This window comes from Dipodomys spectabilis, unplaced genomic scaffold (assembly GCF_019054845.1).
Source record: "Dipodomys spectabilis isolate Male_0828 unplaced genomic scaffold, ASM1905484v1 ptg000018l, whole genome shotgun sequence".
Classification (NCBI taxonomy): Eukaryota; Metazoa; Chordata; class Mammalia; order Rodentia; family Heteromyidae; genus Dipodomys; species Dipodomys spectabilis.
Window position 1 is genome coordinate 8,537,301 of NW_024870695.1, and position 17,228 is coordinate 8,554,528.

Consider the following 17,228-nt stretch of genomic DNA (forward strand, 5'->3'; position numbering starts at 1 on the left):
TGCGGGAGTGTTCTAAGAATGAACATCGCGGGATCTGAGGGCGGGGAGAGTCCTCTCGCCTATAGAGGGCGCCATTCGATCTGCCGAGCAACTCCCTCTTGCCGTCCCTTCCTCAAGAACTTCCTGTGTGAGCTCTATGATCCGCCTGCGAGAGACTAGAAAAGTTCCTTCGCGTTCAGCTCACCGTAAACAAAGTCGCGCAGAGACCCGGAAGTAAAAGCTGCAGTTCCGAGTGAGCGCTGGCCGTCCGGAAGGAGGCCATCGGGGCCGAAGCTGTCGCTATGGCTGTGGCCGTGGCCACCGCGGGAATGCTGATGGCCTCGGAGCCAGGCCCTGCGGAGGAGCTCGCCAAACTCGAATATTTGTCTTTGGTATCGAAGGTTTGCACGGAACTGGACAATCACTTAGGGATCAACGACAAGGATCTAGGTGAGCTGGAGAAGGTCCCTTCGGCCTTCGGAGCTGGGGGTTGAGCGAAGCCGGTGCTAGGAGGTGATGGGCGGTGTGGGGTTGAAATGGAGGGAGGTAGCCGCCCTGGTCTCTGCTGGAAGACCTTCCAAACTGAACTGTTAGAAACCACTTCTCAGAACTGTTGAGTCAGGCCGGGCTGACCATCTCTACTTAGTTTTTGTTTTTAATTTTTCAGTCTCCGGTGCTTAAACATATTTAACAACGACAACAGCTGCCGCCTCGTAGATGGACAATTATGACTGACGTTTGTTTGTTGGATGTGAACTGTATGCCAGGCATTCTGGCCAGCTCTATTTACTTCGTCTTATTTGGTCCTCTAGCCTTTGGGAGATAGTGTTGGTAGAGTGGTAGCCTTCAGCAAAAGAAGCTCAGGGACAGTCCCCAAGCCCTGGGTTCAAAGCTTCAGGACTGGCCAGAGAAAGGGGGGGGGGGGGAGAAGGGGAGAGAGAGGAGAGAGGGAGGGAGGGAAAGCCCACGAGAGAGTGTGAGCACAACCAGAGAGAGAGCGAGAACAACAGCCAGACTTGAATCAATATATCCTGTGGCCCTGCTTTTTCTGCTTATATGGTACTGAAGAATTGAACCCAGGGCTTCATGTATGCTAGGCAAGCACTCTACCACTAAGCCACATTCCCAGCCCAACAGGAGTATGTTGTTGTGAATGTAGGTGGGTTTACAGACTGGTGGTAGGAAGATGACTGAGAAATTGCCATCTGACTGCTCTTGTTTCTAAATATGTGGGAAAGTCAGATGGAAGGGTGGAGGGAAACAAGAGTCACATGGTAGGAGAAGGCAGGGGAGATGGTACAGTGGTAGAGTGTGTAGATTTGTTCCCCAGCACCACCGCTTAAAAAAAAAAAAAAGGTTAGTGAGATCAGATTCATGACTTAAGTGAGAGATAGTTTTTCTGAAGCTATTTTTTTTTTTTCGTCTGTGAAGTGAGATGATAATGTCTTCCTTACAGAGTCAACACATTGCACCTAGGAAGATGCACTGCAGACAGTATTTATTTTTCCCTTGCCTTCCATCCAAGGTTGAGCGTCCCTAAACTCAAAATCGGAAACCTAAAAACTTTGGTGAATATGAATATGCTCCTGCCTGCTTTGGGATAAAATGCTCCTTAAGCTTGACACGCTGAACATCGTGTGACTTAATTTTCTCTCCAACTGTCTCTAAAGAATTTGAGTGGAGGCAAATTGTTTGGATTCCAAATGTAGGGCTCCACCAATTACGATTGACTAGGATGGTGTCTTTTTTTTTTTTTTTGTCGGTCTTGGGGCTTGAACTCTAAGCCTGGGTGCTGTCCCTTAGCTCTTCAGCTCAAGGCTAGTGCTCTACCACTTGAGCCACAGCACCACTTCCGGTTTTCTGAGTGGCTTATTGGAGATGAGAGTCTTGCGGAATTTCCTGCCTGGGCTGGCTTTGAACCATGATCCTCAGATCTCAGCCTCCTGAGTAGCTAGGATTACAGCTTAGGATGGTGTCTTAAATACCAATATGATAGTAGTACTTACTTAGGAAGATCTTGAGGACAGCATTTAAAACCCTTAGCATAATGCTTGACAGTAATGCCAAACAACTGTTAACCATTGCATTGCTGTTAAATTTTTTTTTTTGGTTGGTCGTGAGCCTGAACTCTGAGCCTCAGCTCTTTAGCTCAAGGCTAACACTTCTGCTTATATGGTACTGAGGAATCGAACCCAGGGCCTCATGCATGCAAGGCAAGCACTCTACCACTGAGCCATCTTCCCAGCTCTATGCTAACTTTATTATGCATAAGTTATAACCATGTAGCTTGATGGCTCATGGACTTTCACTTAATGTCACCAAAAAGGCTCATGCCTGTATTCCTAGCCCTCAGAGGCTGAGATCTGAGGATAATGGTTCAAAGCCAGCCTGAAATCCTCAGATCTCATATCCTGAGACTCTTATCTCCAATTAACCAGTGAAAAGCTGGAAGTAGAGTTATGACTCAAGTGGTTGGAAGTAGAGTTATGACTCAAGTGGCAGAACTCTGGCCTTTAGCAAAAAAGCTAAGGGAAGAGTGCCTAGCTCCTGAGTACCAGCGTGTGCATGTGCTTGTGCACACATGCACACAGTTCTCTTTAAATCCAGGTCCCAGTGGCTCACACCTGTAATCCTAGCTATTCAATGAAATAGGAGGATTGAGGTTTGAGGCCATTCCAGCCAAAAAATGCCCAAGACCCCCCATCTCAACAGAAAATGCTGGGACTGGTAATGGACACCTGCATCCCAGTTATGTGTAAAATGGGAGGCTCATGGCCCATGCTGGCTAGGGCAAAGAGTAAGACCCTATCTTAAAATAAGCGGAACCAAAAGAACTGGTTCAAGTGATAGAACACCTGGCTAGCAAATGCAAAATCCCGAATTAAAACCCCAGTACTTAGGGACAAAAAAATACTTAATTCGGTATACAAGGATAATAATTTCAACCATCTAAATTTTCTTTCTTTACATGATATCCTTCGGTCATTATGACAGTTGGATACCCTAATTAGTCTTTTTTTTTTTGTTTTTTGTTTTTTTTTGTCAGTCATGGGGCTTTGAACACTGGGCCTGGGTGCTGTACCTGAGCTCTACCACTTGAGCCACAGCACCACTTCCGGTTTTCTGGTAGTTTTATTGGAGATAAGAGTCTCATGGACTTTCCTGCTCAGTTTGGCTTTGAACTGCAACCTACAGATCTCAGCCTCCTGAGTAGCTAGGATTACAGGCATGAGCCACTAGCACCCAGTTTAGTCTTGTTCTTTAATATGCTTAAAACTAATTTCTTCCTCAAGTTTCTTTTCAATTCTTTTTTCTCCTTTGTAGCTGAATTTGTGATCAGTCTTGCTGAGAAAAATACCACTTTTGATACATTTAAGTCTTCCCTTGTCAAAAATGGAGCAGAATTCACAGTATGTATATTTAATGTCACTATTTTTTTTTAATGTCACTATTAAATTTAAGTTTTGATAGTACTTATTACAGGGTTTGGATATAGACAGGATACTGTATGTACCAGTTCAGTAAGCCACTAAATGAGTAATGTTTTTGTGCCATGAAGGAGGGCCAAGGGAACCCGATTTCTTGAGACACCTTTGTAGGGAGATGCAGTGGGCTTTCCTCTGTGGATGTTTATATATTTGTTCTGTGAATCTTGAATGCAGAAACAAGATTCAAGATGTTGGAAGTATGGGAAATAAATGGATTAAGGTTACAAATTGACTTTTCAAGGAGTCCTAAACATCAGCTTTCTCTGGAGCTACTAATCTGGCTTAATGCTGATTGGTATCTGGTGCTTCATTTGTTCTGGTTAGCTCAGTTCAAGTACATATCACCCTTTCCACTAAGACAGTCTCTGTCTCCTCTATTTCTTCCTTCTTCCCTCCTTTCCCTCTCCCTTTTTCCCCTTTCCTCTCTTCCCTATTTCCCCTCTCTTCCTTCCCCCTCTCTCCCTCTCTCCCTCTTTCCCTTCTCTCTCTCTTCTCTCTTCTCTGCTGGTATTGTGGTTGAACTCAAGAAGATCTTGAAAAACCTGGCTTGCTTGCTCATAGTGACACTACCACTTGAGCCATGCCCCCAACCAACACTTTACCGGTTAGTTGGAAATTGAGTCTGCAAGATTATTCTACCCAGGCTGGCTTTGAACTGCATTTCTCCAGATCTTCGCCACCTGAGTAGCTAAGATTATAAGCATGAACCACTGGTACCAGGTTGTCTTTTTCCCTTTTCTAGGTATATTTAATCAGTGATTTAATGGCTGACAATTTTTGTTCTGTATTTCTTTTCAAAGGATTCTCTTATTAGTAATCTACTTCGACTCATACAAACCATGCGCCCTCCAGCAAAGCCTTCTACTAGCAAAGGTGAGCACAACTTCCAGCAGACCTCAGTGTCCAGCCTGGTTTAGATTATGAACATCCTGTAAACTGTGCTGTTTTCCTCTCAGCAGCTGACAGCAAGTGAACATTCTGGTAAAATTTTTCACATGACTTTAAGACCTAAGCCAGTGGATGCTGCTGCACTGTTCTTTGTACATGGCAAGAGAGTTTGTTGAGGGTTCTTCAGGCAATGTGTGCTTAATAGGAAATTAAATTGTGTTTCTAGTAATTATGTGGTTAGCATGTAACAAAAATACCACATTCTTTTTTCAGTTTAATGTAAATGTAATGTTGAAGTTATTTTGTTAACTATTAATAATATTAAATCTGTCTCTCTTATTTTTTAACCTCATCATGCTCTTTAATGAAATAAGATCCAGTTAAACCCAAAACAGAAAAAGAAAAGCTGAAAGAACTCTTCCCGGTCCTTTGCCAGCCAGACAATCCATCTGTTCGGGTACGGATACCATTTTGAGAACTTCTGCTCTAAGTGTGTGTCCTCCACCGCTATTCTTTGTCTCGTTAGTGACTCTCTGAATTGTAACTTTTCTTTTTCTTTTTGGTCATGGGGCTTGAACTCTGGGCTTGGGCGCTGTCCCTGTGCTCTTCAGCTCAAGGCCAGCGCTCTACTGCTTGAGGCACAGTACCACTTCCAGTTTTCTAGTAGTTTATTGGAGATAAAAGTCTCACGGACTTTCCTGCCTGGGCTGGCTTTGAACCAAGATCCTCAGATTTCAGCCTCCTGAATAGCTAGGATTACAGGCGTGAGACACTGGTGCCCGGCTCAATTTTTTTTGTTGGTCGTGGAGCTTGAACTCTGGGCCTGGGCACTGTCCCTCAGCTCTTCAGCTCAAGGCAAGCACTCTTACCACTTGAGCCATAGCACCACTTCCGGTTTTCTGGTGGTTCATTGGAGATAAGAGTCTCACAGACTTTCCTACCTTGGATGGCTTTGAACTCTGATCCTCAGATCTCAGCCTCCTGAATAGCTAGGATTATAGGCGTGAGCAACCGGTGCCCTGCTGAATTGTAACTGCCTGTGCTGTGACCTGTTTTTCAGAGTGAAAGCATTTGTTTGCTCCCTGAGCTTGAACTATGTTTGCATAGAATAGTGTTAAAGGGTTCAGAGAAGGGAAATGGGTAGGGATGGATCAGAAATGTGAGATCATTATGAAGTAACTTACAGTTACTGGTACATGCCTAATGTGTGAAATTAGATTTTTTTTCCATTACATATATTAAAAGGTGTCTTTTTTTTTTTTTTTTTTAGGTATTTTGACTTCTAGATTTCACTTTAGCAAGTATTTATTATTTTATATGTCAACCACTATTCAAAGTTCTTTTTTCTTTTTGCAGTTTTACTGGTTTATTCCTCCCTCGGCGGTGCCCGGCCGCTCTGGCCCCCGGCTTCACTGGGCCGGCGGCGGTGCCCTCCTGCAGCGGCCCGAGCGGCCTGGACACCGGGAGCCTAGAGCCTCAAAGTTCTATATCTAGTATATACAATGAACAGAATAGATAAAGAGTTTTCCTCTTTTTTGGGGAGGTATGCTGGTGCTGGGACTTGAACTCAGTGTTTCAAACTCTCACTCAGCATTTTTGCCTCTGGTTGACACTCTAACGCTTAAGTTATCACTCCAATCTATTTTTTTCCTTCTTGATGACTATATTATAGTTTGGGATGGTGAACTGGAAATAAACATGTAAGTAGTCTAATGTAATAAGTAGGTATAGTTGCCTCTTAGTATCTGCAGGGGATTGGCTCCAGAACCCTCTTACATGAAAATCTGTACTCTAGTTCTTTATATAAAATGGTGTAGTATTTGTACATATCTACATAATTTCTACATATCTTTTTATGTACTTGAAATCACCTCTGGTTTTCCTCATATGATGAAAATGCTGCTTGTATTATTATTTTTTTTTGGGGGGGGTCCGGTCATGGGGCCTGAACTCTGGGCCTGGGCACTGTGCCTCAGCTCTTCAGCTCAAGGCTAGCGCTCTACCACTTGAGCCACAGTGCCACTTCTGGCTTTTTTTTCTTTTTGCTTATGTGGTGCTGAGGAATCGAACCCAGAGCCTCATGCATGCAAGGCAAGCGCTTTACCACTGAGCCACCTTCCCAGCACCAAAAATGCTGCTTGTATTATATGTATACAGTGCTACCCACTGTACACTGTAGAGAGTGATATCAGTGGTAGGGCCACGGAGAGCAAAGCAGGGAAGGAAGTGTAGGGTCCTGGGACTTGAACTCAGGGCCTGGGTGCTGTCCCTGAGCTCTTTTGCTCAGGCTACTGCTCTGCCACTTTGAGCCACAGCACCACTTCTGTTTTTCTGGTGGTTAATTGGAGAGAAGAGTCTCACCGGGATTTTTCTGCCCAGGCTAACTTCAAACCACAATCCTCAGAGCTCAGCCTCCTGAGTAGCTAGGATTATAGGCATAAGCCATCAGCTCACGGCTCTTTGGGAAACTTTTTTTTTTTTGGTCAGTGGTGGGGCTTGAACTCTGGGCCTGTGCTGTCCCTCAGCTCTTCAGCTTAAGGCTAGCACTCTACTACTTGAGCCACAATGCCATTTCTGGTTTTCTTTTGGGTCATTAGAGATAAGAGTCTCACAGACTTCCCTGCCCGTGCTGGCTTTGAACCGTGATCTACAGATCTCAGCCTTCTGAGTAGCTAGTATTACAGGTGTGAACCACTGGCGCCCGAAGGGTGCTTGTGTTTTTATCCCCTTTTCCTCCTAACTTTGCTCATCTCTGCACCTGTAGACCATGCTGGATGAAGATGATGTGAAGGTTGCCGTGGATGTCTTAAAGGAACTGGAAGCCTTAATGCCCAGTGCAGCAGGCCAAGAGAAGCAGAGAGACACGGAACACCGGTTTGTCACTAATATCCTGTTTTTTTTTTTTTTTTTTTTTTTTATTTATGATACTATAATAGTTGCGTTATTTAGACCAGTTAAGCAAAATTTGGGGCAGTTTTGTGGAATCTATCATTCTTGGGCTTGTTTTCATTGTTCCTGGTTAAGAGTATTTATGCAGCAAATGCTAGATAGAGATTGGAGTTAAAAGAGGCTAAATGTGCTTGGTACCAGTGGCTTACACCTGTTAGCTTAGTTACTCAAATACTGAGATCTGAGGATTCTGGTTCAAAACCAGCCAGACTTTTTTTTTGTCAGTCGTGGGCCTTGAACTCTGGGCTTGGGTGTTGTCCCTGTGCTCTTCAGCTCAAGGCGAGCACTCTACCGCTTGAGCCACAGCACCACTTCCAGTGGTTGTTTATTGGAGATAAGAGTATCATGGACTTTCCTGCCCGGGCTGGCTATCTTTGAACAGTGATCCCCAGATCTCAGCCTCCTGAGTAGTTAGGATTACAGGCGTGAGCCACCGGCACCGGCTCCAGCCAGACTCTTATCTCCACTTAACCTCCAAAAAGCCAGAAGCTGTGGAGCTGTGGCTAGAATGGTAGAATGCTAGCATTGAGCAAAAAAGCTCAGGGACAGTGTTCAGGCTCTGAGTTCAACCCCAGTAACAGCACCAAAAAAAAGAAGGCTAAATATGTATGTATCCTGTTTCTTTATTGGCTTGCAGGAGTGTCATTATCATTGAAGCTAATTCAGTTCAGCACATAGTAGATGCCTGCCATGGGTATGGCACTGTGCTGGATGTTTGGGGATGCAAAGATGAAATTGGGCTGATTTCTTTTTCAAACAGGTACTTGTTGATTTGTTAGGGACAGGACAAAGAAAAAGAAGCGGAGTCGGAGTCGAGATCGAGAACGTGACCGAGACCGAGAGCGAGATCGAGACAGAGACAGAGAGCGAGACAGAGACCACAAGCGGAGATACCGATCCCGCTCTCGATCACATTCCAGGACCCGAGAGAGAAATAAAGGGAAGTCTAGATATCGGTCCAGGAGCAAGAGTCACAGCCCCCTCAAAGACCGAAAGGACCGGGATAAGTATGGAGAGAGAAATCTGGACAGATGGCGGGATAAGCATGTGGACCGCCCTCCCCCTGAGGAGCCTGCCATCGGGGACATTTACAATGGCAAAGTTACCAGCATCATGCAGTTTGGATGCTTTGTACAGCTGGAGGGATTAAGGTAATGGTCACCACTTTTACAACAGTGAGGTGCAGACCTTTATGTTGAGGTTTTCACATTCCAAGATGTTATGCTTTATTGACACTTTAATCAAATTAACTATACCAAGTTTTTAGAAATTTATGTTTTTGGGTTTTTTTGGAAGTGCCGGGATCAAGCCCAAGACCTCTGGGCAAGGTCTCTGCTATATACTGCTATACCACCACTCTTTGACTTTTTTTTTTTCTCATGCTGAGACTGGAGCTTGAACTTATGCTCTGGTTATTATCCTTAGTTTTTTGATTATGGCTGGCACAGTTAGAGTTACAGCTCTACTTCTGCCTTTTTTGCTGGTTAGCTGGAGGTAAATTTCATGGCTTTCTTGTCTGGACTGGCTTTGAATCAAGATCCTCAGGTCACAGCCTCCTGAGTAGCTAGGATCACTAGATCCTGGCCTTGTCCTTTTTCTTTTTTTTTGTTTTTAATGTGCTAGAGCTTTTCTTCCTCAACTTTGAGAAGATCTACCCTTTGCTGGAGAATTTTTTTTTTTTTTGGGTCCGGTTGTGGGGCCTGAACTCTGGGCCTGGGCGCCGTCCCTCAGCTCTTCAGCTCAAGGCTAGCACTCTATCACTTGAGCCACAGCACCACTTCCGGCTTTTTTCTTATATGGTGCTGAGGAATTGAACCCAGGGCCTCAGGCTTGCAAGGCAAGCGCTCTACCACTGAGCCACCTTCCCAGCCCCATTGCTGGAGAATTTATATCTCCTCACCCTACCCTCTTAACCACATCTTTTCTTTGGGAGGGTAGTAATGTTAGTATTGTTGTATTACTTGACCTTCTTGTTATTTACCTTGTGGGCTTAGGATCCTTCTCATATTTTTGGAGACAGAGTCTTATCACATAGCCCAGGCTGGCCTCAAACTCATGATTCTCTTGTCTCTGCTTCTAAGTGCTAGGATTAGAAGAAATGTGCAAAGACACCAGGTACAGTGGTGACTCACGCCTGTAATCCTAGCTACTCAGGAGGCTGAGATCTGAGGATTATGGTTCAAAGCCAGCCTGGGCAGGAAAAATCCATGAGACTCTTATTTCCAATTAACCACCAGAAAACTGGAAGTGGCGCTGTGGCTCAACTGGTAGAGTGCTAGCCTTGAGCTGAAGAGCTGAGGGACAGCACCCAGGCCTAGAGTTCAAGCCCCATGACTGACAGGAAAAAAAAGTGTGCAAAAACTGTATTTTCTTTTGTTTGTTTTCAATAAGGGTAGAAACTGGTTTAGGAAAAAGGTTTTTTAGGCATGATCCAAATATGACTATGTCTCCCTTAGGAAGCGGTGGGAAGGCCTGGTGCATATCTCTGAGCTTCGGCGGGAAGGCCGTGTGGCCAATGTTGCTGATGTGGTGAGCAAAGGCCAGAGAGTCAAAGTCAAAGTGCTGTCCTTCACTGGGACCAAGACCAGCTTGAGCATGAAGGTAGGTAAGATGTCCAGCCAGTTGGCACATCTGTTGACCAAGAGAGTGTAAGAAGACAGCAAATGAGCTAGTTCCTGTGTTTCTGTGCCCCAGGATGTAGATCAAGAGACGGGAGAAGATCTAAACCCAAATCGACGGCGAAATTTGGTTGGGGAGACCAATGAGGAGACTTCAATGCGGAATCCGGACAGACCCACTCACCTCTCCCTTGTCAGTGCCCCCGAAGTAGAGGATGACTCTCTGGAGCGCAAGCGCCTCACCCGCATCTCTGACCCAGAGAAGTGGGAGATCAAACAGGTTAGGGCCATCATCATTCACAGCCACAGGGCCATTTATCATGTAGCATGGTGGTCTAGGATGTGGGCCCTAGGCACTGATCCTGGTGTGATTTCTGACCACTTATTAATTGTGTGGTCTTTGACTCATCTGTCAAACAGGGCTACTAGTGACAGTGTGGGAATACAGGTGAATAGAGTTAACTCTTAGGTTGGTGCCTGACAGTAGTTGCTGTTTAATTCTTTGTTATTGTTTCCACCATTTTCTGTGAAGCATTAGAACCAAGATGTACCAAGGGCTGTTTAATAGTAGGGCTCCAAAAACAAATGATTCATTCACTTGAGGAACTTAAAAAGCCCAAGGGTGCTAGTGGCTTATGTCTGTAATCCTAGCTACTCAGGAGGCTGAGATATAAGGATCATGGTTCAAAGCAGCCAGGCAAGAAAGTCTGTGAGACTTCTTTCTAACCACCAAAAAGTGGAAAGTGAAGCTTGTGGCTCAAGTGGTAGAGTGCTAGTGTTGAGCACAAAAGCTCAGGGATAGTGCCCAGGTCCTGAGTTCAAGCCCCAGGACCAGGAAGAAAAAAGTCCGTATCAGGCTCCTGTGGCTCACGCCTGTATCCTAGCTATTTAGGAGGCTGAGCTCTGAAGATCATGGTTCAAAGCCAGCCCAGGCAGGAAAGTCAATAAGTTTCTGATCTTCAGTTAACCACCAGAAATGGTGCTGTGGCTCAAAGTGATAGAATAGCTCAGGGATAGTGCCCAGGCCTTGAGTTCAAGCCCCATGACCAACAACAACAACAACAACAACAAAAAATTCAAGGGAGCAGAAAAGCTAACCAAGAAGTAATTAGGAATAGCCATGTGTAATGTGTCATGTAATAAGATGTGTAGAGTGCTGTGGAAATAAGAAAGGTGTTTAGTTCTTCCTGGGAATAACTTCGGAACCTCTGCTTTTAGCAGTGTTGTAGAGCTCCAAGAATAAGGTATGTGCCATTTGAGGCAGTGACATTTTGGGTCAGAGGAGGAAAAGACCCTTGGTTTCCTGCATGTAAAGAAGAATGTTGCTGGGCGATGGTGGCTCACGCCTGTAATGCTAGCTACTCAGAAGGCTGAGATCTGAGGATCATGATTCAAACCCAGCCAGGGCAGGAAAGTCCATGAGACTCTTTTTGTTGTTGTTGTTTCTTTTTGGGTCCGGTTGTGGGGCCTGAACTCTGGGCCTGGGCGCTGTCCCTCAGCTCTTCAGCTCAAGGCTAGCGCTCTCCCACTTAAGCCACAGTGCCACTTCTGGCTTTTTTCTTTTTGCTTATGTGGTGCTGAGGAATTGAACCCAGGGCCTCAGGCATGCAAGGCAAGCGCTCTACCACTGAGCCACCTTCCCAGCCCCAAGTCCATGAGACTCTTTTCTCCATTAAACCACTAGAAAACCAGAAGTGGCATTGTGGCTCAAGTGGTAGAGTGCTAGCCTTGATCTGAAGAGCTGAGGGTTAGTGCCCAGGCCAGGAGTTCAAGCCCCACAACCGACAAAAAAGAAAGAAAAAAAAAAGTGTTGATCTAGCAAATACAAATGCTGCCTTCTTTCCTATGGCTAGATGATTGCTGCTAATGTCCTTTCCAAAGAAGAGTTTCCAGACTTTGATGAAGAGACTGGCATCCTTCCTAAGGTGGATGATGATGAAGGTAACCTGTCCTTTGGATTGAGAGGGATAATGGGTTGGGAACATAAATAAGTCATTGAGCTGCTGTTGGTAGTTCAGCCCAATGTCTACTAATCATCTATTCCTCTGGGCTTACCACTTGTTTCTTGTTGAAGCACAAAGGCCAAGTGTATGTTGTTATACTTACTGCTTATAGTAAGGTTATAGGCTATAGAAGGTTATTATTGAACTGGGAGCTGCCAGTTTACACTTATAATCCTAGCTACTCCGGAGACTAAGAAGGATTGAGCTCCAGAGTCAGCCTGAGTAGACAAATCCAAGAGATTCTTCAGTTAGCCAGCCGAAGGCCAGAAGTTGGAGCTGTGACTCAAGTGGTAGAGTGCCAGCCTTAGTGTAAAAGCCAAGCAAGAGCTCAAGGCCGTGAGTTCAAGGTCTTGTGCTGACACACAACAAAAGGGTTATAATTTTATTTTAGGGAGTAAATAATGATTTTGTAAACTTGGTAATTATTGCATAATTGCTAGATTTACCTAGATGATTGAGTTGCCTCAGAAATAATAATGAGTTGGCTGGGAAGGTGACTCAGTGGTAGAGTGCTTGCCTTGCATGCATGAAGCCCTGGGTTTGATTCCTTAGTACCACATAAGCAGAAAAAGCTGGAAGTTGCACTGTGGCTCAAATGGTAGAGCGGCTAGCCTTGAGCTGAAGAGCGGAGGGACAGCGCACAGGCCAAGAGTTCAAGCCCCACGACTGGCAAAAAAAAAAAAAAGAAATAGTAATGAGCTCAGCCTGTTAGTATGGGTTCCTGTTGTAGTTGTTTTGTGCTGTTCCTGGGGCTTGAATTCAGGGCCAGGATGTTAGCCTTGATCTTTGTTTTGTTTAAGGCTAGTGCTCTTCCACTTGACCCACAGTTCTGCTTCGTGCTTTTTTTGTAGTTAATTGGAGATAAGAGTCTTACAGACTTTCCTGCTTAGGCTGGCTTCAAACCATAATCCTGGAAGTGGCGCTGTGGCTCAAGGAGTAGAGCACTAGCCTTGAGCTAAAGAGTGTAGGGACAGCATGCAGGCCCAGAGTTCAAGCCCCACGACCAACCAAAAAAAAAAAAAAAAAAATCCAAAAATCCAAACCATAATCCTAAGATCTCAGCCTCCTAAGTAGCTAGAATTACAGAAGTAAACCACCAGCACCTGGTTATTAATGACTTTTTTTTAAAAAACAAATACAGAAATAAATCCACATCCTTGTATTTGTGATTTATATAACTATAATAAGTGAGCAGCTTTTTTTCTCATTATTCAACTTGAGAAGCAGAACTTTACCAGCTCTTTGAAGCTGCCTCCTTCTGATGAAAACCTTCTCTCCTTCCAGGGGTAATCACCATCCTGAATTTTGTGTTAATCATTCACTTTCTTTTCTTTAAAGCTTATTATCTGTATATTTGTCCCTAAACACATTAGTCTGGTTTTAGACTTTGCTCATTTTAATCATTTTATTTATTTATTTATTTATTTTTTGTCAATCATGGTGCCTGAACTCTGGGCCTGGGTTCTGTCCCTCAGCTTTTCAGCTCAAGGCTAGCTCTACCACTTGAACCACGGTGCCACTTCTGGCCTTTTTTGCTTATGTGGTGCTGAGGAATTGAACCCAGGGCCTCGTGCATACAAGGCAAGCATTCTACCACTGAGCCACCTTCCCAGCCCCAAATCATTATTTTAATACTTAGCCTATATTGATATTTATCATTATATTTATCATTATATTTCATTTTTTCCTTGTTCTAGAATAAGTTTACTCTAATTTATTCCTTTTTTGTGTGTGCACCAGGCTGAGGCTTGAATTCAAGGCTAGGGCACAGTCCCTAATCTTTTTGCTCAAGCTAGCACTCTGCCCCTTGAGTCACAGCTCTTCTTCCAGCTTTTTGGAAGTTAATTAGAGATAAGCGTTTTAAGTACTTTCCTGTTCAGGCTGGCTTCCAACCATCATCCTCAAATCTCAGCCTCTTTTTACTTTTTTTTAATTGAGACCAGTTGTGTAGCCCAGGCTGCTCTTGAACTCACAATCATCCTGCCTTCAGCTTTCCAAGTACTAGGATTGCAGGTGTACCACAACGACCAACTTTCCCATTTTACTTTTTTTGATGGATATATGATAGAGATATATATTTTTTCTCTGAAACCTTTTTTTTTTGGTCAGTTGTGGGCCTTGAAATTGGGGCCTGGTCACTGTTCCTGGGCTTTTTCACTCAAGGCTAGTGCTCTACCACTTTGAGCCACAGCACCACTTCCAGTTTTCTGGTGGTTAATTAGAGATATGAGTATCATGGATTTTTCTGCCCTGGCTGCCTTTGAACCACATTCTTCAGATTTCAGCCTCCTGAGTAGCTAGGACTATAGGCGTGAGCCACCAGTGCCTGTCTCTTAAGCCTTTTTTTTGCCAGTCCTGAGGCTCTTGCTCAAGGCTAGCACTCTACCACTTGAGCCACAGTGCCACTTCCAGCCTTTTCTGTTTATGTGGTACTGAGAAATCAAACCCAGGGCTTCATGCTTCCAAGGCAAGCACTTTATGATTAAGCCACATTCCTAGCCCCCCTCTTAAGCCTTTTTATATAAGACTATTATAAGGCCTCTATATTTGCCAATTAGTGCATGTTTCTTTTTTTTTTTTTGTCGGTCGTGGGGCTTGAACTCTGGGCTTGGGCGCTGTCCCTCAGCTCTTCAGCTCAAGGCGAGCGCTCTACCACTTGAGCTACAGCACCACTTCCGGTTTTCTGGTGGTTTATTGGAGATAGGAGTCTCACGGTCTCTCTTGCCCGGGCTGGCTTTGAACCACGATCCTCAGATCTCAGCCTCCTGAGTAGCTAGGATTACAGGCATGAGCCACCAGCGCCCGGCTATTAGTGCATGTTTCTATATACTAAGATATATGTGCTTTCATATAATATACAGAAAAATTACTGAGTAGTAGGAAAAATGTGTGTTTATTTTATAAGCCAGCTAAAACTTTTGTAATAATGTACACTTTGACACATAATACCTTACTGGTATTTAGCATTGTCCACTTATCCAACAATTAAAAACATTGTTCCCTCCATGCCATTGGCTCACAAATGTAATCCTAGCTACTCAAGGATTACAGTTCAAAGCTACCCGGGGCATGAAAGTCCATGAGACTCTTTGGCTTTTCCAGTTAACCACCCAAAAGTGAGAAATGGAGCTGTGACCCAAAGTTGTAGAGTACTAGCCTTGAGGTTAAAAAATGCTCAGGGACAGTACCCAAGTCCTGAGTTCAAGCCCCAGGGCTGCCACCAAAAACAAAAAGGTGTTGCCTAGTCTATATGGGTTAAGGATTATTCCCTGTGAGGTTGAATGGCAAATGTCTTGAAACAATTAGAATGTCAGAATAGTATTTTCCCCAAGCTTAGTTTCTTTTGAAAACAGCTCTAATTAGTTTGTGTTATGGAGCATCACAAATGCCCTAGAAATAGCTTTAGGGTCTTGAAAGTGGGAGGGACATTCACTAGGTTAGAGTTTTACTTGTATCACTGTCTTTTGGGTATATGTGTTATGCTGGTACCAGGCTTTTTCATTCAAGGCTGCACTACCACTACTACTTGAGCTATGCTTCCACTTCTGGCTTTTTGCCGATTAATTGGATATAAGAGTCTCTTGGAATTGTATGAGCTGCCTGGCTTCAAACTTTGATCCTTAGATCTCAGCTTCCTGAGTAGTTAGGATTTTAGGCATGTGCCACTAGTATCCAGCCATTGCTGTCCTTTTAATAAAGCTAGTTGATCTTCATTTGGTGAAAATTATTGGTTCTCTCTTTTGTTTATGGCTAAATTTCTTTTGAAAAAAATTTTTTTTTTTTTGGCCAGTCCTGGGGCTAGAACTCAGGGCCTGGGCACTGTCCCTGAGCCTCTTTTGCTAAGGCTAGCACACTACCACTTGAGCCACAGCTCCACTTCCTGCTTTTTCTGTTTATGTGGTACTGAGGAATAGAACCCAGGGCTTCATGCATGCTAGGCAAGCACTCTAGCACTAAGCCACATTCTCAGCTCCTAATTTTCTTTTTGCTGGATTTTTAGATGAGGACCTTGAGATTGAACTGGTTGAGGAAGAGCCTCCATTCCTGAGAGGTCACACCAAGCAAAGCATGGACATGAGCCCCATCAAAATTGTTAAGGTAAGAAGTACTGGGACTTTTACCTGGAAATACCAATGAACTTCTTTTCTTCAAGTAACAGATCAGGTTATTCAGTCTGTATAGCAGAACTCAGGCCACCTAGCTAGTAGCTAGGACCTAGATGTGTGGAGACTGGCCTAGCTCTGCTGCTTTTGCCTGGTTAAGTTTTGTTTACATTCATTTAGTGTATTTAGGGAAAAAGCATAGATAAATACGAGAGTTTCATCTGTCATCTTTTCTTTGTCCAAGTTACTCAGGGTTTAAATAATGAATGATCTTGAAGATTCCAAGGCAACATTCAGAGGTTCACTTGCCAATAGTGGCTGGTCCCCATCAAAAGGAATAGCACTGGGTATGGTGGAGGGCAAAGCTGTGAGGAAAATACAAATCAGAATGCACACAGCAGTTAGGAAGAGACAGCATTTAAAAGCCTTCCAGACCAGCACCTATATGCACTTCTAGTGTACCTTTGCAATTCCTGTGGTGTCTGTCTTTCCCCTGAGGTCATCTGACATCTGCTGGCACTCTGGTTAGTGTAGGGGAGTTGACCAGCAACTGAAGGAAATACAGTACATCCTAGATGGAACTGATTACTAGCTCTTGGAGCTGAGATCTCTGAGTGCCACATTTGTCTGAAGTTCTTAGGGTTATGTAACAATTCTTGCCCCTTCCCTTACCCTTCCATTCCTCCTTTCCCTTTCTCCCTACCTCCTTACTCCTTTCTTCTTTCCCTCTTTTTTTTTTCCTAGATCTAGGGCTTGAACTTAGGGCATAGGCACTGTCTTTGAGCTTCTTTTGCTCAAAGCTAGTACTCTACCACTTGAACCACAGCACCATTTCCAGCTTTTTCTGTTTATGTGGTACTGAGGAATTGAATCCAGGGCTTCATGCATGCTAGGCAAGCATCTACCACTAAGCCACATTCCCAGCCCTTCTCTTTCCCTCTTTTCCCTCCCCTCTTTCCCCCTTCCTTATTTGAACCTGGGCCTTATGACAGCTAGGCAGGTACTCTGCCACTTGGGCCATGCCTCCAGCACTTCCTATCCGTTTTTTGAGTTCTTAATGTTTAAAAGTCATAATGTTAGGTTGGGTGCTAATGGCTCACATCTGTCATCCTAGCTACTCAGGAGGCTGAGACTGAAAATCATGGTTTGAAGCCAGCTCAGGCAGTCCATGATCCTCTTATCTCCAATTAACCACCAGAA

At 44.3% G+C, this 17,228-nt stretch overlaps 1 protein-coding gene across 1 annotated transcript in view; it reads left to right on the plus strand.

Moving 5' to 3' along the window:
• The first annotated feature begins 245 nt into the window (after positions 1–245).
• The window catches only part of Dhx8 (DEAH-box helicase 8), a 39,485-nt gene continuing 22,502 nt past the window's right edge, over positions 246–17,228 (plus strand). The window contains exons 1-10 of the mRNA XM_042673538.1: positions 246–429; positions 3,304–3,389; positions 4,268–4,340; positions 4,730–4,812; positions 7,120–7,229; positions 8,084–8,455; positions 9,761–9,905; positions 9,999–10,202; positions 11,776–11,863; positions 15,926–16,023. Of these exons, the coding sequence (XP_042529472.1) occupies positions 282–429; positions 3,304–3,389; positions 4,268–4,340; positions 4,730–4,812; positions 7,120–7,229; positions 8,084–8,455; positions 9,761–9,905; positions 9,999–10,202; positions 11,776–11,863; positions 15,926–16,023 (1,407 nt within the window). The 5' untranslated portion in view covers positions 246–281. The remainder of the gene's footprint in view (positions 430–3,303; positions 3,390–4,267; positions 4,341–4,729; positions 4,813–7,119; positions 7,230–8,083; positions 8,456–9,760; positions 9,906–9,998; positions 10,203–11,775; positions 11,864–15,925; positions 16,024–17,228) is intronic.